This window comes from Argiope bruennichi, chromosome 1, assembly GCF_947563725.1.
Source record: "Argiope bruennichi chromosome 1, qqArgBrue1.1, whole genome shotgun sequence".
Lineage (NCBI taxonomy): Eukaryota > Metazoa > Arthropoda > Arachnida > Araneae > Araneidae > Argiope > Argiope bruennichi.
Window position 1 is genome coordinate 64,358,532 of NC_079151.1, and position 22,746 is coordinate 64,381,277.

At 27.0% G+C, this 22,746-nt stretch overlaps 2 protein-coding genes across 4 annotated transcripts in view; one reads left to right on the top strand and one right to left on the bottom strand.

Moving 5' to 3' along the window:
- The window catches only part of LOC129983861 (sister chromatid cohesion protein PDS5 homolog A-A-like), a 91,900-nt gene extending 85,305 nt beyond the window's left edge, over positions 1–6,595 (bottom strand). For all 3 annotated transcript variants that reach the window (XM_056093638.1, XM_056093707.1, XM_056093568.1), the window contains exon 1: positions 6,399–6,595. The gene's annotated coding sequence lies outside the window, so the exon portion shown is untranslated. The remainder of the gene's footprint in view (positions 1–6,398) is intronic.
- An 810-nt stretch (positions 6,596–7,405) lies between these two features.
- LOC129985220 (cytoplasmic dynein 2 heavy chain 1-like) overlaps positions 7,406–22,746 on the top strand; it is a 123,500-nt gene continuing 108,159 nt past the window's right edge. The window contains exons 1-2 of the mRNA XM_056095199.1: positions 7,406–7,864; positions 9,337–9,640. Coding sequence (XP_055951174.1) covers positions 7,664–7,864; positions 9,337–9,640 — 505 coding nt within the window. The 5' untranslated portion in view covers positions 7,406–7,663. The remainder of the gene's footprint in view (positions 7,865–9,336; positions 9,641–22,746) is intronic.

The following is a 22,746-nucleotide window of genomic DNA, read 5'->3' on the forward strand; positions in this document are numbered from 1 at the left end:
GTTACCATAAAGATGAGTACGGATGCCGATAACAGCCAGAAATTGTATCCCGTATTGGCGGAGGCTGTATACAGGAGATGAGCCAATTTATATATTAAAGAGGGGATATTGATCACCTCTCATACTCTTTAATTATCACACAAAATGAAGTACTTGGATGAAATAAAACACAAAATAACATTTTTACAATCACGATACAAACCATTTAATGATTACTTAACAAGAATCATTAGGAAACCAGATTACTTATTTACTTTCATTTATTTTTACTAATTCATATAATTGGACATCAATTTTTGCAACTTTTGCAGATTTTCCAGTCATCAGTTTAATTTTTATCTTTTGCAATGCTGTTTTATGTTTGTTGAAGGACTTTTTCTTTTGCCTAAACTCTTCTTTTTTACCTTTCAAAAGCTTCATAATACCTTGCACATACTCATTTAGCAAACTGAAGAAAATCTTTTGAAATCAGAACAATGGATCTCCAATTCCTCCAAAAATGACAGCGTTCTTACACATATTAACTGTTAACTATACTGTTGATACTAAATCCATTTTTCACAGATGCACAGCCATGTGACAACACAAGAATTATCTTTGCAAATTCTCAAAAATCAGGAAATCCTTTGTACTTTTGGTACTCTTATATCAGAATAGAAATCATTTTTTTTTTTCATTTAATGAATCAAACTTTTTTTTGTTTTTCAAACACTTTTGTTTTTTAGGAAAATCTCAAATTGAATTTTTGCACATTTTGAAGATGCCAGGAAAATTTGCGATCTGAATAAAGAAGATAATAATAATGCACTGTTATATGGGTCATTTTCAAAATTCGGTGCCATTTGGAAATTGAAAAGACAAAATTAAAAAATTTTTTGATTAGTAAATTTTTTTAATATTATTAAACAGACATTATTTCTGTATATTACTTGAATATTTTTGATACATTTTTTTCTTTTATATATTTTTAATTGATGTTTTTTTGGTCAGATATGATGAAAATTGTCATGTCTGTTACCGGACATTTTTCTTGTAATTTTTGTATTTAAGTTCAGTGTACAATAATGTAAAGCTATATTTAATATAACTATAGAGTCATTTTACCCATATAATAAAAACTTTCGAATAAAAAAATATTTCTTATGGTATTTTCATACTTTCGTTTGTCATGTCTGTTACTAATATAGAATTCTTACAAGGATTTTTTTAATATAAAATACTATAAAAAACAATTAATGCAAAATGTCTGTCATTCTTATATATACTAGGCAGAGTCAATTAATATGCAACTCTAATTGTAGCAATATTATGTCAATTTAAACTTTTTAAGGAAAATTTTGAAATGGTTTTGAAATGACATGACACTGAGTAACAGACATGACATAAATTCAGGAGCCAAATTTTGATGTAAAGCTTGAAAGATAGAATTAAGCTAAAATGTGCTTCTCTTTTAGTACATAACTTTTTACTATAAAAAAAAATGTATATATTATTTGAAATTCACAGATACAGAATTGGAACATGTGTACACCTTTTATTTTTTAGTATTTTCTTGAGTTACAATGCTATTTATTCAACATCATATTTGGAGAGATCCACATCAAATATTGTAATTGGCGAAAAGAGCATCCAGTTAGATTTGGATGTTTCATTACAATATCCTCTGCTTCAATATTATATTCTTTATCATCCTCTCAAAAGAACTTTGCATCATTCCTGACTTTTTTTAAATACTTAACTGTAAAATTGTTGTCCTGGATGTCGATTATTTCTGAAACAAAATATTTTATCGATTGTTTACCCTCCAATTTTACAAGTACGAAGCTTTCTTCTTGAATATCTTGTTGAAAATTGTTGGATAAAGGAGAAGAAAAAGATTTACAATTATTTTCTGCGTTATTTATTGTCATGGCTGTGCTTTCTTGTTCATTTTCTTTTAATGCAAATACATTAACTGTAAAACAGTCAGACATTTTTCTGTCTGCAGAAACAGCTTAAATCCCTAAAAAACATTGAGTCATTCCCAAAAGAAAAAAATTTGATGTACGCTGATCGTTTCTTTTAAAACCGGAATATCAGATGGAATTATTTTTTTAAACATTTCTACATCTGTTTCACAGATATAATGAAGCTGAATGTTTGTTTTATTTATTAAAACATTAAACGGAGTTTCTGCACCGGGTATATCTGTCCCCTGTGCAACTATTTTGTCAGCAGCTCTCTTAATGGCTCCCCCTATTCCATCAGCAGCACCCTTGCCGTGACCAGCCTCAAAAAAAGACCATGATCCATACTTATAACCATTATTTGCTATATGCTCATTCAAAAGTAAGAAATTTTTCTTCTGCCGATATTGCGTGGTAGGGCCATCAGAAAAAAAGTGAATAATTTCAACTTCAGGGAAATTCTCTTAAGTTCGTTGAATATTGGCTGAAGGTGAGCTCAAATTGCTGCAGGACCATGGTCGTAACATTCGGAAATTGTGCAGAACGAAATTGGTTCATGCTGGAATCTTAGATATAAAACGCCAGTATGCAGAGTTGCCTGCTTTCTCGATCCTCCGAAATGAAATGCCTGCACTTCAGTAACATGTTTGCACACGTAATTTTCAGAAATAAAGTTTAATAAAGCAAATGATTTGATAACATTGCAAACATTAATCAATTCAGTAAATACAATGTGATAATAAAAAACAAAGAAGATAAGAGAAAAAATGAAAACTGTAACAAATATGCGCTTTTAAAAAGTAAGAACTTACATTTATTCCCTTCCCCCACCCTTAAAAAATTCTTCCTAAAATATCAACTAAAATTTAAACAAAACAAACCCAAAACTTGAACCACATTTCAAATCTTGAAACATGTCAAGTCTGTTACCAAGATTGTCATGTCTGTTACTATATAGAGTAACAGACATGACCAGTAATAGACATGACATTTCAAAGTACAAAAATTAAGGAAAATAAATAATTCCATAAAAACATGAAAATAAATTTTAATTAAAATTAAAAACCTAAATTAATTAGTTGAATAAATTAATAAATATATTTTATACAAAATATTAAGGTAACAGACATGACATGCAATAAAAATACTTAACACAAAAAGGCTTCAGCTTTTTCAATCAAACATTCAAGATGGCTGCTTGCATTTCTTTCTTAGAACATGTTTCACTGGTATACAAGTGTTGTCATTTCAAAATTTCAATCTTGTTGCTTAAAATGTTGAAAATATTGTATGGTAACAGACATGACTTAATGTCTGGACAGCTGTATTTAATTGGTAAAAATCATCTATTCTTATTAAAAGGTTATTAAAACCTTCTTTATAACATAATTAAAAGTATATTTCACAATAAAAAAATATGTCAGAATAAAAATTTTAATTTTTGGAAAGTAATGCAGCAAAAAACATTTTGAGTTTTATGATTTGGACAGCTGAATTTTTGTTTCCTCTCAACTTCTTTATTAGAAAAAAAAATAAAAAATCAGATGAATTATTTTAATTTTATTGTTTCTCCACTGGAAATTACCTGCTAAAAAGCATGGTAAAAAGAAAAATCATTTAAACTTTATAACATCATGTAAAAAAAAATGTGTTTCACATGGACAACAAATGGCACCGAATTTTGAAAATGACCCATATATGCATTTCACATGATAATGAATTATTCATTCAATAAATGCAGATTTAAACAAGATGCAGCTTTTAGAACAAAATTTTTGGACAAACCACATAGTAGACTTTAAAGTATTCAAATTTGACATTTTTAGATTTTTACATGTTATCTTCTGTATTCCTGTCAGATACAAGGACAAATATCAATTATGACTTTTTTTTTTTAATTGGCAACCAATTTTATGTTTTCCTCTTTTTGCATAATTAGAAAGCGTTTTCCTATATTACTTAAGTTTATTATCTTCTTCTAAAACAGCATACAGCAAATGGATCTTGCAGAATTTCCCTAAAACCATTTAGGAAAGTTAGGGTTGATATTTTTTACCATCTGATTTTGAGCAGCTCATTGTTATAAAAATTTTCTAATTTACTCTGAATAAGGTCATAATTTCTCCCATAATAAATAAATCATTCAATAAACTTGTGTGCAAGTGACTAAATATTACAGTAATGCTTCTACATATTTAATGTTACTCTTCCCACCAGAGAAATTTCTTCCATTCTCTCACAAAGTTAGAGCAGTCTTGTGCATGCTCATTAGCTGCAATCTGGGAATCTCATTGAAAAAGAAATGCCTCTCAAATTAAAATTCAACTGATCTATACAGAACCTAAAAAAAGGGGGAGTTAGTAGAAAAAAGTGAATTTCTGTGATTACACAGTCGCAAATGGCGTTGTTTCATTTTTGGAGCTATGACTATGATCTTTTATTCTTGCAATGTTTAGAGATCAGCCTTTTTTTGGTGAAAAAAATAGGTGAGATTAAAAAACTTAAAATTTCCTGTACTTTTATGGAAATTTTCAAATTTTACTGTTATTATGGAAATTTTCCTGTTTTTTTTTTAGATGATTTTTAAATTTCCTGTATTTCTTCAGTTCTCGTACAAACTCCATGCAAAATGGTGTGTAAAATATAAAAAACTTAAAGATTTCTGAATTAATGTTAGTGATTAAAGTGGACAAGAATACAAGATAGAAGATTTAGTTTTGCAAGTTGACCAAATGGTTCAAGAGATACAGATATTTATCAGTAGTGAACTACCTATAGTTTTACCAGATATTTTAAGATTAGATCCGTACATGATGATAAAGGAAAACTTTATACATGCTGGATTATAAAAATGCTTTCAGGGAACCATAAAACACATGACATGGTATCATTAATTATTTTCCTCATACATTATATTGGTGAGAAAAGAGTTGAAACCAATTTTGGAAAGCAATGTAATTTGCATTTCAAAAACTAGAAGCACATATTTTCTTGGAATAAATCTACGAATTCCAAACAAATGTTCAGCAGGCAAAAAGACTAGGGGCACCAGAAAATACTACCCAGTCTTTATTGCTTGTGAAGTTTCTGGAACTGGGATTATGATTAATGTAAACATAGATTGTATGATATTAATTTGCCTATGGAAAGCCATTCAGAAAAAAAAGACAGTTTGTCTTTGGAAATCATTTGGATTCGTGATAACATTTGACCACATACTTCCAATAACTTCTGGCAAAATTTATATTGGAAGTACTCAATCATTAACAGCTTTTAATCTAACATAAAAGATCACAATAAATCTGGAAACTAAACAGTATCATTAATATGAGAATTAAGACCATTTCAACAATAAATATATGCATATCAATAAATAGATTAATATTAATAAATTAAAATGACAAATATTCTCCAAAATATGCAACAAAAAATTAGTATCCTTAGAAGAAGCAAATATTTTTCAAAAATTAAAGAAAAAAACATTATGGAATTATAGATCAATTTAGAAATTTACCATGCATAAAATATTTTTTAAGAACTTCTAAATGCATTATACATAGTCTAAAAGTTAAAAAAAATTTTATTCTACAAATAATTTAATATCATCCAAGAAAAAATACCACTGATGATGAAATGTAACAATAATATACTAAGCAATTATTATCAATGAAATATTTTTGACTTATTTTTAAACAAAGTGTAGTTTTCTTACAACTCAAGAGACTTAAAAAATCTATTAATTTCATAATGGTATGATTATCATTTTAAGATTATAAGAAATGATAATTATATGCTGGATAAATAAAACTAAAAAAAATTGGTTCAAATGTTCAATAAGCAAAATGATATATCAAACTGCAAACTGAATTAAAATTATCATTATCCTTCAGACTGTATCAATGCACCATATTTCTTAAAAAAGCAAATAAAATTACTTAGATTTGATATTTGGATTCATCATACATCTAGTCTCCAAAATTTTATGTTAGTATCAATAAAAAATATATAAATTAGAAATAATATCGAAAAATATACCATTATTTCACAGAAGAAATAGATATAACAATTGGAACACAGCACATTATGTGAACAGCATTATTGAGAATAATTATACACAATAATTATGAAACAAAAGAATGAATTCATATACAACATGTCAAACATATGGTTTAATATAGCTACGGAAGTAAAAATGAAGTGAACAAAGCTAGCACTGTAGAATCAATATGGAACTAAATCTAAAATATATCTTTCAAATTTATGAACTGTAAAGAGTTATTTTATAAGTAATGTTTATTAATTACATTAAAATCTAAACAATTCTATAAAATTTAGTTCATTTTACGCAGAAATAAATGTGACAGTTCATTTGTTTATGATATATCAAAGCAAACACAACAATCATGTATGCAAATGTAAGACTAGTGACTTCAAAAGGGATTCTGCTCTTACCTAATACACTTTCCCTACATCAACTTCAATAAATTCCGAAATAAACTACATGAGAAGAGCTCATAAAATTTATTCAAAAATTAACACAGTTCAAAGCCAAAAGCTTTACAATGGCGCCATAAACATAATCGTTGCCAATTTGTTCTGACATCGACATCAAAACCGAAGAACAGTGACGTTCAGGCAGGTTCGATGGAACATTGTAGATTCCCCGCTGGCTTCAATGCGTCGTTATTTTCAATCTTATTTTCCTTGGTATTTTTTTTTCCGGTGGTTCAAATGATTACACAAAATATCTCTTTTATCTATCAGTTTTTTTCTATTTTAAAATTATTAAATAAAAGCACAATTTTTAATTGTTAAAAGATTTGAATTAGAGAAAGAGATTGAAAATGATATAGCTGTCCTCCTGTAATTTCAAAGTATTGAAACATTTTGACTACAAGTTAATAAAAGGAAGGAAAACACAAATATTGTATTCAATTTCAATAAAAGCAATAATTTTTGGCTAAAAAAACATACATTTTCTAATGATAAGTTTCTATTCTATTAAGAAACGCCAGTCAAGATTTTTCAATATAAGATATATTTTTTCATTTCAAAAATGCATGAATTGAATCCTTTATGAAGACAAATTTTATAGCTCCAAAAAAACCTTAGAATATTGTGACCTTATCAGAAGATTTTTTTTTAATAATAAATGGACTTCAAGTATATTCACTTTGGGATACAAATTAGCGAGTTAAAAAGCTTGATGTAAATAAATTAAAATAAACAGTTTTTTTTTTTTTTTTTTTTTTTCAGAAAATGCCTGTTAGAAAATTCTGAATTTTTGAGAATTTATGTTGTTGACAAATCGTTATTACAACTCAACACAAACCGAAAGAAAACTACAGCAGCTTCAGATTATGTTACTATGGTGATGAGAGATGCTAGTTTTGTTTACTCTTTGGTCTTCGTTTGATGTTTCCTTATATTGCAAAAGTGCGCATGCGTTTTAGAAAATAGCTTTTATTTAATTGACAAGTAAATACTGAAAAAGTATTATATGAGTATAATGTATCAATGTCGATAAACAAATTTGTTAATTGTGGAATTTAAAATCTTGGTTTTGACTTTAGAAATATTATGTAGTTATTTTGACGCATGCTCCGATTCACAATGAAATCTATCCCAGTTTGAATTCCATTGATATGGTAGATGAAATGGAAAACATACAGCTTAATTTGTTGTGCATAATAGTTCGGAATTGAAAATTATCAAAAATGCAAACTGGAGACAGTCGAAAAATTTTTGTAATAGCAAATCTACGCGATTTTTTTGCTATTGATATATCAGATTCAAATATTAACCGGCTATTACATTCTGATGCCTTAGATAATTTCCTGGATAATAGAAATTGTTTAGTATTAAGCGCCTATGTTGATGGTTTTGGAGACAAGCAAGAAATAGTTCTGTGCAATAAGGTAATTTCATAAATTTATCTTAAAATAAAATTTACTTTGGTTAATATTTTTAAAAAATGGAAAATTTCTTTTAATGCCTGCATAATTTTTAATTAATTTGTTTATAGCTTTTATAGTTTATATAATTTATAGATTCTTTTGGTAATATAATGCCTCTAACAAATATGATAATGATAATGCCTCTAAAAAATTCAGTTGTTGTTTGAATATTTATGTAATGTAACCTTCAAAATTTTAATTATATATATATGTGTGTGTATTGGTTAATCAATTTTATTTTCATTACTAAGAAAATAAACACATTTCTGCTAAAATACTAAGAATTTAAAGCAAAAAAAATATCTGAACAATTCATTTTTAGAAATAAGTATTTTTTTTTTCAAGCCTTAAGAAAAAGTTTTTGTTTTTACTTTTCTATCTATAAAGAGAAAGCAATATGAATATAAGAAAATATGGTTTTCAGATTTCAATTTATTATTTTTTTTAAGCCCTTCTACATCCCTTTACTCAGCTAAACGAACATTTAAAAAAATTTTATAAGTTTGTTTGTATGTCAACATGATAATTCAAAAATGGAAACTGTGAATGGTGCAGCTTGTCCTAAATTGGACCTTGTGCCAATAAACCATAATAATACCATACCATTCAAAAATGGAATAAATAATATAGATGTAGAATTGAAACATGAAGTGTAGCTATCTGTGTGCATTCAAATTGAATAGTCAAATAAAGTAACAAATAAAAAGAATGGATATATTCTTTATACTAAAATTATAGTTTAGAATTAAATTTTAGGCCAAATCTTTAAAGAATAGTTTATGATTCTATGATTTCCAAATATATGTGAGTACTTTAAATGACTTTCCTGAGTTAAAATATATCAGAAAATTAAAAGTATAATATTCTTAATTTTTTAATAGTTTTCTTTAACATTTTAAAACAAGTTTTAATGATTTTGAATATTTGTTTGTGTTGGTTGATAAAATATTTTCTTTGAGAGTGCATTTATGAACATCTTGTTAATTGTTATTTAAATCAAAATGATAGTTTTCATGTCATTTAAACTTAAACTCCTTTTTAAAAAAAAACATATTTTCTGCCAAATTGAATTATATGATAAGATTAACTAATCTTTCCATTCTTACCTATAATATTTTTTTTTCTTCAAATAAAACTTCTCTAAAACATTTTATAAGAATTTTAAGTGTCAACCCTTCAATAAAGCTCCCATGCACTTATATTACTACAGAAAAAATTTAAAATATCATTTTCATTAATCTGGAGCTGTATTGTATTAATAGGATGCTATATCTGCACTAATTTTTAAGGGATTTTGGATTTAAATGTTGCATAACTCATTGATTTTGTTTGTGCTTTGTTCCTTTAATGTTAAATATTAATTACTTTTTATAATATGAATGAAATTATTAATAATACAACATTTCTATCTATATTTTTAAAATTATTTTTAGGTTGAACCTAAAGGATCAAGTGATCGAGTACTAATATTTTTTAAAGCACAGCCAGATAGTATTACTCCTGATAATATCTTCTCCAATATATTTATTTCATCAATTGTTGACTCTCCTATAAGCTCATTTTATCATACTGTAAAGGAAGTTTTTGCACCAGTTTTACTAAAAGACGAAAGATGGAGTAGACAAGTGGATCCGAAACTTCAAAATTTATTAGGTCATTTAGAGAATGGATTAGCAGCATCTCTAAGATTAACAGATACTTCAGTTGAAGAGCCAGCTAATCGGGATACACTATCAAGTAATTCTTTTTCTCTTTAAATCCTTTTTTTTTTTTCGTAATATATCATATTTTTTGTCTTTTTAAATTTAATTATTTTGTTTACAAATTGCTTGTTCGTAATATATTTTTTTTCATATTTTTTTTTAAACAATGACATCAGTTTAATTTTAAATAAAGAAATTTGAGAATGAATTTTCCTTTAAAATTTAATTTTATATTTGAATATTTTTCTAATGTTCTTTAAAGTCTTTCAGTCATTTTGATACTGAATAAGCTATGATATACAGTAAATCTTTAATCGAATGGATTTTGAACCAATTACTTTCTGATTTAAAGAACAGAATTTATTTCTTGTAGCATTAGAAAAATTTTGTTTGGTAAAATAAACTTAAAAATTGTAAGTTTTTTATTGCAATATGATATGATATGATATGATATACAGTTTGTTTGAATCCTATAAAATTCTATACTCCTTGACAGATTCCAAATAAATTTGGTACACATATCCCTTAGCATCTAGAAGGAAAAATTACTCTATTTAAAAATTAGTATGTCCTCTTTAAGGAACTAAATGAGGGTAAATTATTTTACAATTTTTTAGCCATAACTTCAAAACATATCCTAATACAAAAATTATTTTTATTCCATTTTATATTTTAATTAATTTTCTAAAATTAAAGAAACAAAAAGCTTTTTAATGAGACTTTTTTTGAATGATTATTTTTTTTAATTTTGATCTATTTCTTTTCAAATTTAACATATTAGAATTCATAATATTTACTTTTTTGTTGAAATATTTTAATGTATAACCTAACTTATCACTTGTTTTTTAGGTATTTTCTCATTTTTTATTGTTGAAGCATTTTTGCATTGTAATTTATCTTTAAATAATGTCTTTTAAAATTGATCTAATTTCTTTCACTCTTTGAGTTAATTTTTTCTTATATTTTAACACTTTCAAATCTTTAATTCATCCAATTTGCATAATATATATATATTTGTAATTACATTTTTTTAACTTAAAATCATTGTGTTTTTTTGTTTTTTTTGCTATTGTTGTTGCTGTATTTTTAAAAGAGTGTCAACAGATATTTTCTTTTGCCTTTGTAATCTCTGACTACAGAATTTTGACCTCTTCCTAATACTACCTATAAGTCAGCCATTTTATGTTTCTCTTAACCAACCATTACCGCCATATTATCAGGGCTCAAAATTCGAATACTGATATTTGAATATTTGATAAAGTATTAATAAAATTGAACATTACAGCTTCTAAAATAGTATGGATATCAATATGCATTGTAAAATCTATATGACACCAAAAAATAATTTCTACAAAAAAAATGAAATCAAAAATATTTTCAAAAAATATTATTATTTTGATTCACTATGATATTAAATTGAGTGCAGATTGAAACTTGCTCCATGAAAATTATTTACATAAGGAACATAAGTTGAAAGCGTTATCTATATGTATTATTGCATCAAGTTTTTAATCTCGGGAGTATTAAATATATGAGACCAATAAATCTTTTAAGTCGTTTTCTCTTAAAATTGTTAATCTTTTTAGTTTAAATATAAGCTCTTAAAATTGCCAATATCAGTCTAAAAATTGCATGCTTCTCTCATATCTAAATATATGCTTCCAAAATCTATTGTAGAAATTTCAAAATTTCTACGCAGTTATACACTAAACAATGAGTCTGAAAATATTATTTATTCAAAAGCTTTAGAGTAATAAGCAATTAATTGTTATTAATTAAATATAAAATTGTGAAAAATTTGCAGCAAAACATTACAAATTTGAATGTAAATGCAAACAGCTGCAAGCATAGTAGCTAGTTACTTAATATAGTGGAACATCAAATGTAATGTTTAAAAAGGGTGTTTAATATATTATTAAATGTTATTAAAATGTTTTATATATATTAATTTAATAGACTTCTGATATTATGTATGCTCTTTTGCTCCAAATATTTTATGAAAATGAAGATTATTAAAGACACAAAGAAAATAAAACGAAGGAATTTTATTGTATTTATTTATGTAATTACTTATCTAATGTTAGTATCGATCGGTTTAGGTTAGTTTGTAAATTTTGTTAAAAAGGTTATTTATTTCTAATTTTATCCCAATTTAAAATCAGGTATAAAGTAGAAGGACCTAAGTTTAGTAGCAGTTAGATGTAAAGACGAATCATGGTTAATCATAGGATATTCTAGCTTATTCTCCATTAGATTTGTAAAAATGGCAGAATATATTAAATTATATAAAAAAGAATTCTAAATCAAGGAACAAAAATCGTGTGTGTGTGTGTGTAATCTATTTTGAAGATGAAAGTGATGAATCTTTTAAAACAATTATCTTTATTTCAGTATATATATATATATATATATATATATATATATATATATATATATATATATAATGATATTTTTTAAACTCTTAATTTAATCCAAATTAATTTCCAAAACTTTATCTTAATTTCATTCTCTTATTTCCTGATCCAACTCCACTTTCCGTTTAATTAATTCAACTGGAGCTTTGTAAAAATGATACGCCATCAATTCCACGTAGTGAAAATGATCTCACCGTTACCCTTGTCGAAGATCAAAACGTGTATTCAATCGGCACGTGGCCGGAAATCCCATGTTATACTAGTATAAGACCAGGGATAGTTAATTTCGTTCTTTCTCACTTCTGCTTTTGTGCCGTACTGTGGCGGATGTGCCTTGTCTGCGTCTCTGCTTGTAAATAATTATGCCTTCCCGATATGGATATTAAAGAGAATTTAAAAATCCAAAGTGTCTTCTATGTCTTCAAACCTGCCTTCTGCTTTTAAAAATTATACGCTTACATACATACATATATATATATATGCAGGTGGTTATCAAAATAATGGAAACACCTTAGATTTATAAAGAATCCTTTATTAGTATGGTGTGGGACCGCCTTTGGCATATAATGCTGTTTGGATTCGCCTAGGAATCGATGCATACATGTGTGGAATAGTGTTAAGAGGAATATTGTACCGTTCTTCCCGGAGATATTGTGTAAGTTCTGGGAGAGATGCCGATGGAGGATATCGATTCCGTATTGAATGCTCTAAAAAAGGCCATAAATGTTCAATTATATTGAGGTCGGGTAACTGTGCGGGCCAAGACAGATGTTTAACTTCATCCTCGTGTTCATCAAACCATGATTGGACAAGTCTCGCTGCATGGATAGGTGCATTATCTCTTGCAGGAACAAAGTTTGCATCATAGGATGAACCTGTCAGTTAAAATTCCTCTATACTTCCCAGTGATCCTTCCTTTCAGGGTTACGATTGGCCCAGCAGAAATCCACATACATCGCTGCCCATATCATAACAGATTCACTTCCACATTGACAGTTGGAAGGAGACAGTCACGATCATACGCTTGTGCAGGTGTCCTCCAAACGTACACCTATTGCAGGGAAAAATTTGTAACACGATTCGGCAGATCAGATTACTTTCTTCCACTTATCAATTGGCCAGGTTTCGTGAGTATGGCACCACTGTAGATCGGAGGCTGCGGCAGCAATTTTCCCAGGCGGGGGGAGGAGAGGGGCAAGTATCATTTCTCAAATTTAGCTTCCAGATATCATATAATAATCAATTTTACATTTTACAAATAATTAGATTATATAATTAATAAAAAACTAATTATAATAAGTAATAATTTGGACTGTTTATCAAATAATTATTGTATAAATGCTTACAAATAATTTTAATATAGAGACAGTAAGGATTTTTGATGGAAAGAAGAGCAATAAAGGAAATATAGAATTTAGAGCATAAATATCACAACAAATAAAATATACCGCTTTGATATTGTAAACAAATTTGCACATTATTTTTAAAATCTCATGACAAAATAAAATAATTGCTGAAGCAAGAGGAAATAATTATTGATTTATTATTACACATATATACATATAATATTATGCGCAAAATGTTAAATAATGTAACTGAAAAAAATAGCATTTCATTTCAATTTATGGTTATTATTTACATATTAACGATCTATTCTGTTTCGTTTGCTAATCTCTCTTTTTTAAAATAATCGTTTTTAAAAGATTCACTGGATTAGAAAGAGAAAAAACTGTCTGAAATCAAATACATAATGTTAAAATTATATTATATAAAACCCAATTATTTTTAAGGCATTCAAATGCAACAAATGTTCTTTTCTATTTTAATATGAACATCCGCAAGGATTTATATTTGCAAAACTTTTTTAGATATATTTAAAAGATATTATGTTTCTATAAATTAATACAAGATTAAAGTAAAATAATAAGTAGGATATTACTCACCTCATACAAAGCAGGTTTAGTTCTCCTATACAAGTTATAGTATTTTTAGCTCAGTCTTTTAAACTGCTTCGATTGAAAGTAATTGTTTTGAAGAACGTTATCTTGAACCCTTGGTAACAGTTTGCGATATTTAGCCAATCGAAGCTGAGGGGATCGAGTAATTTTACAACTGAATTTCCCTCGGTCATAAATTTATAAAGAACAGCCTATTTTAACCCCCCTTTTAACAGATGTGGGGTATCATCAAGTTAAAACAGCCTGGTAAATGTTTCCAGTGTATAAATAAGATATTGCTCTATTTGCCTTATAATAGTGTACACAAGAAGAATAAGTAGTGCACTGTCAATGCTTCAGAACAAAGTTCTTAAAAATTTATTCTAGATAGGCGCACATTTTACTGAGGAGGAAGAAAACTCAGTAAACTATAATTTTTATGTTTATATTTTTCTAACGTTAAATATATACATTAAAAAATATGGACATATCTGGATTACAGAAGTATATACGTATATATTTTTCTAACGTTAAGATATCAAAAAAGCAAAAAAATTTGTTACGGAATGATTAAAAAATATATGTAGTTCTTCAAAAAGATATTTTATCTTCTTTTTTTAACGAAGCAATTCTTATGAATCATGCAGAATACTTTTTAAAATTTTGATGCTGACGAAAATCAAAATTGCATATTTTTCAAAAGAAAGAATGAAAAGGAGCTCCCAATTTTTTCCCCCCAGAAACGAATAATTTGTATTCTTGTTATAAGAATATAACAGTTCTTAAATTTCATGAAAGAACTTGTAATTTGAATAATGTAATTATTGAAATGTTTATATAATTTGTATCGATATATAACGCGTATCTATATTTAAAAAAGCTAATACGTTAGAATTTAAGAATGAAAATATTTCTTTGTTTAAATGTAATTCACCGAACTTAATTGCTTGACAATTCCTTCGTGAAGCTACATATCTCTTACAGGAAAAAGAAATTTCATATAAGAATGAAAGAGTCTAATTCATTTTTAAAAAAGCAAGGAGAATAAAAGGTTAAAATGTGCAAGTGTTAGGCTCCAATAATTTGTTTTTATACCTGTTAGTATTTGCTATTAAAATCATTTTTCTATTATTATTTACTTCTTAATTCTTTTGTTAGAATTATGTTACATTAAAAAAAAATCTTGTAATATATAGAGGAAATGCAGAACTAATGAATTAATTCCTTTGAAGTCATTCAGAAATAAAAAATTTTAAGAAGTACATTTTTAATTTTAAAAATTGTGTTCATGGGCTCTGTACTCGTCAAACGAAACTTGAAAACTGGCTGTCTTAAAAAAACTCGGTAAAAAAAAAATTGCCAATATCTTGAGAGAATTAAAAATATAATCTTAATATAAATACAGATCACTGCGGCTGTGTATATATGTTATAGATCTAAAGAAACGGGCCAAAATAAATCAACTCTTGTATACTTATTATTTGAAAAAAGAGCGAATGCTGTTAACTTTTCAAAGTATGAAAGTTAATTAAATATTCAATTATTTAGAATACACCGAAATTTTATCGTTTTTTTTCCAGTAACTTTTGAGCAAATTATTCTACAAGAAATGTATTTATATCATCTTAAAATTCAAACTTCTTCCTTTTCAATGATGCAGTATCATTTCCTTGTAATTTTTCTCTAATTTTCGCCATTTTTTTCCAAAGTTAAGAAACAAATAAATGCGGACGATTGTGAAATAAAGAATTTTATCAGCATTTTTTTAAAATAATCTGGTTTAATCATAGAGCTGAAATACTGATAAGCTCTATATATCAGCTCTATGGGTTTAATTGACATTCAGATTTTAATTAAAAACATGAAACGCTAAAAGTGTTATGTATGGTATAATATTTTATAAAGTGATTTTTTTTTTAATTTGAAACCTATAATTAACGAAGTATTTTGATTGCGAGCAACATCAGATGTATAAACTAATAGTTTAATAAATGAGTACAGACGGAAAACCAGAATAAACAGAAATCTACAGAAGGTCAAGAACATATATGTCTCTTTTTTTTATCCTTGAAATGAGTGTCCCCTTCAATGAGACAAGTGGAACTATTTTCCAAATTACTGTTGCAATTTCCTCTCACCCTTCTTTTGTGATCGCAGGGTACGTTCTTTATAGAAGGAAATTGTTGAGTCTGTCAGCTAACTATAGACAGTGGCGGATGTTAATAACATGAGGCCACAGGCAGGGCCGCCGCGTAGGGGTGGCAAAATTGTTCACCGCACAAGGGCGCCTGGGCCAGGGGGGCGCCAAAATTTATAGTACTTATAGTTTTTTAATTTAATGTTACTTAAAATAAAGTTGTTAATTATGCACTTGAAATTTTGCATGTTTTATATTTTCTAAGCAATAAAATGAGATTTTATTTTATATTTTAATATTATTTTACTTTTGCTTTCCTTTCTCCGGGTTGTTTTCTTTTGCGTAAAACAAAATTTGATTGCCGATACAAACAATAAAAACACGTTCCGTGTGGAGTTCGCGCTAACTCCACACGGAAAGTGTTAAAAATCTAAGAATTTGTAACATGTAACAACAGAAATTGGGAATGTTTTGTATCGGCATATATTTATTCTTTACTGCTGTGAAGCTGTTGCGGCTCAACGTCGTTGTTTAGTTTGCTTTTTTCTTATGATGGTGGCGGCGCCACCATGCGTTGTGTGCTCTTGAATTAACAGGGAATACCTTTATTTTTAATCATATGCGTAGTCGCTGCTCATAAAGTGCATACATTCTGTGAATTGCTTCGGATGCAAAGTACTGTTATTAATTGTTTTCAAATCGTTTTTTGTTTATAATTGCTCCAAAAAATAGGATTATTATTTAGAGGTAAATGAACAATTACCTCTAAATAATATATTATAGTATTATTTTCGTAGCAGTAAAAATTCATAAAAAGAAACAATTCATTAAGAAAAACTTTTATCTTTGAAATTAATAAAATAATTCAAGAAGCAACTTTTTCTTTATCTCTATGAAACCCAGATAAATCTTACCCTTAATTGGGCAGAATTTGATTTATCTATTTCTGATATACAATTACAATTTCCAAATAATCGAAAAAAAATTCTAAAAAAATTACTAATAATTATAGCTTTTTTTCATTAAAAGTTTATAATGTACCTGAGATGTTTTCAATATTTCAATTGCTTATAACAAAAGGTTTTTAGTAATTTGTATTAATATTGGTTTAATTTACTTAAATATTTTGAATCAGCAGAAAGAAGAAAAAATTTCACATTAAATTCTCAAAAATAAATTTTCCGCAAAAAAAAAAAAAAAAAAAAAAAAAAATTAGTTAAATTAGTTTCGTTATCTGAATCTTTATTTAGTAGCAAAGGACATAAATGGGCTTTCGACTTTCAAATAGTATATTGAGAGAAAATCATATGATGCAGCACATATAATTTGCAGCAGTGCAACAGAATCCCATAAAGGGGCGCCAAATTTTCATTTGAACAAGGGTGCCTAATACCCACGCGGTGGCCCTGGCCACAGGCACTAAATTATTTTAAGACCCCCTTCTAGATAAATTTTATTTAAAACAAGAAAGTCATATGAATTAAACTTATTTTAGCTTTTAATTTTAACCTTGCGCTTATTAGGAGGAGAAAATATTATTATTATTATATTTACATTCTTTCCAAATTTTGAATTGGTATAAAGTGTCAGCGTCCTTTAACCGAAGGATTGAGTGGTATTTTCTATTAACAATCCAGATAATAATAAAAAAAAAAAAAGAAAGAAAATATATAAAATTTTCTTTTCCAAGATTTTTTTTTAAATAATATTTTGAGAAATTTTAAAATAATTCTTAAAAACATTATGTAGTTGAAAGAAAATTGCTTATTTAAATAGTGTTTTCCCACCCTTCTATTTGATGTTTCGGAAATCGCAGTTGCACCTTGTTAATTTTTAGTAAAAATACATATTAAAAATAATTAAATTATTAGTACTAGTTTAGATAATACTTATTTTAAATATATTACTAAATTTATTTTTGTTAAAAATAATAATTAAAAAATTTTTAATAGACTAAATTATTTATTTAAATATTATTGAGTAACTTTAATATTTTTCAGTAAAAGAGTTTTTAGCAAAAAAATGTTAAAATAATAGAAATTTCCTGATATCTACTAATTAAATTATGAAGCAAAAAAAAAAAAAAAAAACTATGCAATTTTAGAAAGATCTACGGGTGGAGCAATATAGAAATATTGAAATTATGACTTTACAATTTGATTCATTTGTTACATGATTCTGTAAAACGATACAGCTGTCACTTCAAGAAGATAAAAAATAAAATAGAATGTTTAAAATAAACTACCGCAATAATTACTAGAGGAAAGCTAATAAAAAGCATTAACATGTTATTTTGATAATAGTTTTAACACCGAAAAATTTGTAAGTTATAGTTATAAATTTAACAAATGGCAAACATTTCAAGACTTAAAATTTAAGATAAGCTAATAAAGCTTTCACTTATAAAGTTTTAAATGATATAATTGTAAAACACATTTCATGCCAATGTATGTTCTTTATTGTCATGTTAACAATCTGTTCTGCTCTGGTTATTAAACTTATAAATAAAATAATTGTTTTAAAAGATTCGTGGAATTTAACTAATTAAAAAGATAAAGGGTTAATATGTATCAAATGTACGATTAATGAATAAATATTTCACCGATTTATACCAAAATCGCAGTAATTGTTTTAATGATCGTGCAGGAATGAGTAAAATCTTGTTATTTCCGACAGTTAAAATTGTTATATTAGACTAGAAATTATCACGACGAATTGAATTGATATTCATAATTAAAATGTTCATAATGACATTCATAATTAATGTTTTCATAAGAAAATAATTAATACAACAAATCTGTGTAAAATAATAAGACTTCTTACCTCTTTCAAAGCAGTTTTAGTTTTAGTTATTTTTCAACGATTCGCATCGCCTTTGTAACTATCGCTTAAATATTTATTCTTAATCTTTGTTCGCATTCTTTAAATTTTTGTTCTTAATGTGTGTTTTTTCCCCTGTCTTAAACCGTTGGCAATGGTTAGAGATATTTGTCCAATGGGAGTTGAAGGGACAGAGTGATAAAAAGACACCTCATTCCCTCGGACGTAAATTTAGGAGAGTCAGCCTACTTTAAACCCTTTTTTAACAGATGTAGATGCATCATCAAATTACAAGACCCTTCCAGCTGTTTAAAAAGAAGAAATGCTCACGTTGCCTCAGTTACGTTTACTGTCAATGCATTGAACATTATTAAAAAGATTTTATTCGCCAAGTGCGCACATTTTACTTAGACGGACAAACACACAAGAGAATCAGAATTATATATTTTTTCTTGCATTATATAGCATTGAATTAAAATTTAAAAAAATAATTGAAATTAAGCAACAAATTTTGCTGCAAAATGATTAAATATATAGTTTTTAAAGATATTTAGCCTTCCTATTTAAATATGCGGTTTTTCTGAAACATTCGACATGGTTTCGAAATATTTAATGCTGGCAAAAATAAACTTATTTTCAATGACATAAAAAAGATATTTAAAAAAATCCGATGCTTTTTTTTTTTCGAAGAATGAAGTGTTTGCGTTAAATCATAAGACTGGGAGTTCTTAAATTTCCTGAAGCAATCTATGATTTAAATGTTGTAAATATTAACGCGTCATACATAAAACAAATTTGTTATACACAGCATGCATTTGATTATAACGCATTTGAAGAGACTAATAATTCAAATTTTTCAGAAATAATATGTAATTCGCTAGATTTAAATACATATCAAATCCTCCTCCGAATCTAAATAGTATTTGTAGAAAGAAAAAAAAAGGAAGAAATAAAAAATTTCATAATCTAGTAAAAAAAATTAATAACAATTTTTTTTAAAAAGCACAGCAGAGATAAGGTTAAATCAACGACTTTAATTGTCAATTCTTCGGCTTTAATAAATGTTAGCATTCCTGTAACTGAATTCACTTTAATTGAAACTCCACCATTTATCTAACAGTAATTCTTCTATTGAGTAATAAATACCATTCGCGTGATTTTTGTGCCAAACTAATAAAATTTTTCAAGCTTTTTTTGCAATATATATTTCGATGAAAAGCTATTGCATGAAGTGTATTTTTTATTGCTTTTTCTTTCCTGTGTTGGAAATAAATACTAAAAATAATGCTACTTATTTATTTTTTTATTATTTTTTTTTTTTTTTTTTTTTTTGTTAAGCATTTTTTAGAAAATTTCAACTGAATGAATTCAAATAGTTATATATCTCTTATTTATTATGATATTTTTTTAAATAAGAAGTCATAAATGGTTCCTTTTATTTAAAAATATTAAATTAATAAGAAAATGGCTAGCCACAAAATTAAAATTATCATTTGATTTTTTTTATTTGATTTTTTTGTTATCAAATACTTTCAGTTTTTTAAAAAATTAACTATAGAATGAATTATCTTTAAATCTTTTAAAAATTCACTGAATAAATATTTACGATAGCTGAGAAAAACTATATTTTTAATTCTAAAAAAAACGGCATTTGTTTGTCTCGATACTTGAAAAAATGTGTGTAGAACCTGGTATCTTCAAAAATTGAGCATAAAGAAAATCTCGAGAAAATAAAATACTTTAATGTAGACGACAGGAAACGAAAATACAGAGAAGTTTCTTCTAAACAAAGTCATTGCCTCGGCCTAAGGTCAAGAGTCAGGTCAATGTTACAACCTTTTGTCGATGCAGGGAATGGCACTGACATTTTTTGTAAAAGAGGTCTTTTCTCTCTCCCTCTCTCTTTCTTTTTTTTTTTAATCTTATGATAGCTGAGAAATGTTGACTTGTGAGTCGGTTAGCCAACGAAAGGAAAAATGGATCTCCCGGTTTTGCAAACAAATTTGAAATAAATCATGAGAGAAATATTCTGAAATTTGACAGAAGGTTCATTTTAATTATAATGCATTTGAGTACACTATCCTTGTAAATGAAATAAATTAAATACAGTTGCTCATTTGTTCCCGAAAAAAAGAAACCATTTAGAGCGTCCCTCATTCAGGTATGCCATATCTCCCACAGTTAATAAGAATATTCACATCATATGATTTTGCTCATCTCATTGTATTTTAATAGGAACAAATGGTTTCAGCTTCTTTTTCCTCAAGATTATATAATTTTTTATATCTTAGAAATTTCTTGAGTATCACTAATTTTGAAATTATTTATTTTTAGTTTTTCCATTCACAGTTATTTCCACCTATGTTTGGTTTACTCTTTTCCTTTTCATTTAGTTTCTTTCTTTTTTCTTTCCTTTATTTTATTTATTTATTTGAATAAAAGGGAAAAAATTCTGAACAGATAATTGCTGCCGATTCAACGCTACGATATAACCCGCACTGTGTGTATGCTGTCATGACTTTAGACACCGTTCCTCTAGAAACGCATGAAAGTTTGGATGTATCGGTCACAGTTGCTCCAGCTAGACGGGCTCCTACAATTTAGCCTCTAAAAATCTGAGAGGTCCGACATTTTACGCTTTTGAAAAGAAATACAAAAATTACACAACTTCAATAAAGCTAACACATACTACCAGAATATATACACTGCTATTTATAATAAATGCTGGTAGCTTATTATATTTTTATGCTTACGAAGCGCATTCAAAAATGTCCCTTTTATTCATAGGTGTTTCCATTATTTTGATAACCACCTGTATATATTAGCAGTTAGGTGGCCGCATAGATATCTACAATTTAGATGTTATATCTGTGTGCCAAATTCTATCTATCTAGCTTTCTTCGCTTTGTAGTTATATTTGGACAGACCAGCACAGTGCCAAATTATCTTTTACTAACTCGAATGAATATATATATATATATATATATATATATAATGAAATCTTTTAATTTAATTTAAATCCTAATGAATTTCCAAATTTTTATTTTAATTTAGCCCGTATTAACTTCATTCTAAAATGGTCTTTTATTTCTTGGTCCAATTCCCATTTTTTTATTTAATTAATTAAACACGCGCTCTATAAAACTGCTCACTTCAGCATTTCCCAGCTCCAAGTGAAATGAAAATGAAAGAACGAAAATAAAAAATAATAAAAATAAGTTAAACCAGCGGGATTTTTCTCCCCAAAATTTTCTCGCATACTCTCTTGCCAAGCCAGAAAATGTCTTACTTGGCATTGTTGTACAATAGTTACAAAATATTAATTTTTGGCATGAATTTGTCTTTTTTACTGAATATATTGTGTCATCCTTGGTAAGTTTTTTTGGCGAATTTTACGAGTCGAAGTACTAGAAATTAAAATGAAAATAAACCATTGGCAATTATTCATCCAACATAAATTACTGACAGTTATTGTTTCCAGTCCAAACTACATTCTATATGGTATTATGAATACCATGAGAGAAAACAAATTTATTACAAAGTTATATTTACGTTAAAACAAAATATCCAATAATAGTGTTGCGTTATTTTCTGGATATTGTATGACATTCAAAATATTGTACATCATCATGGAAATATCATACTATAAATATCTTGTACATAATGCCCAACAGTATTATTGCATTACTTTCCTGATAATGCATGGCATTTAGAATATTTCGAATATATCGTGGAGATATCGTGTAATATTCTGTGCTAATAAAAAATATTATTTTTAAGTATCTACTTACTTTTAAGTATCATCGAAATATGAAAAATTAATAAGCAAAAA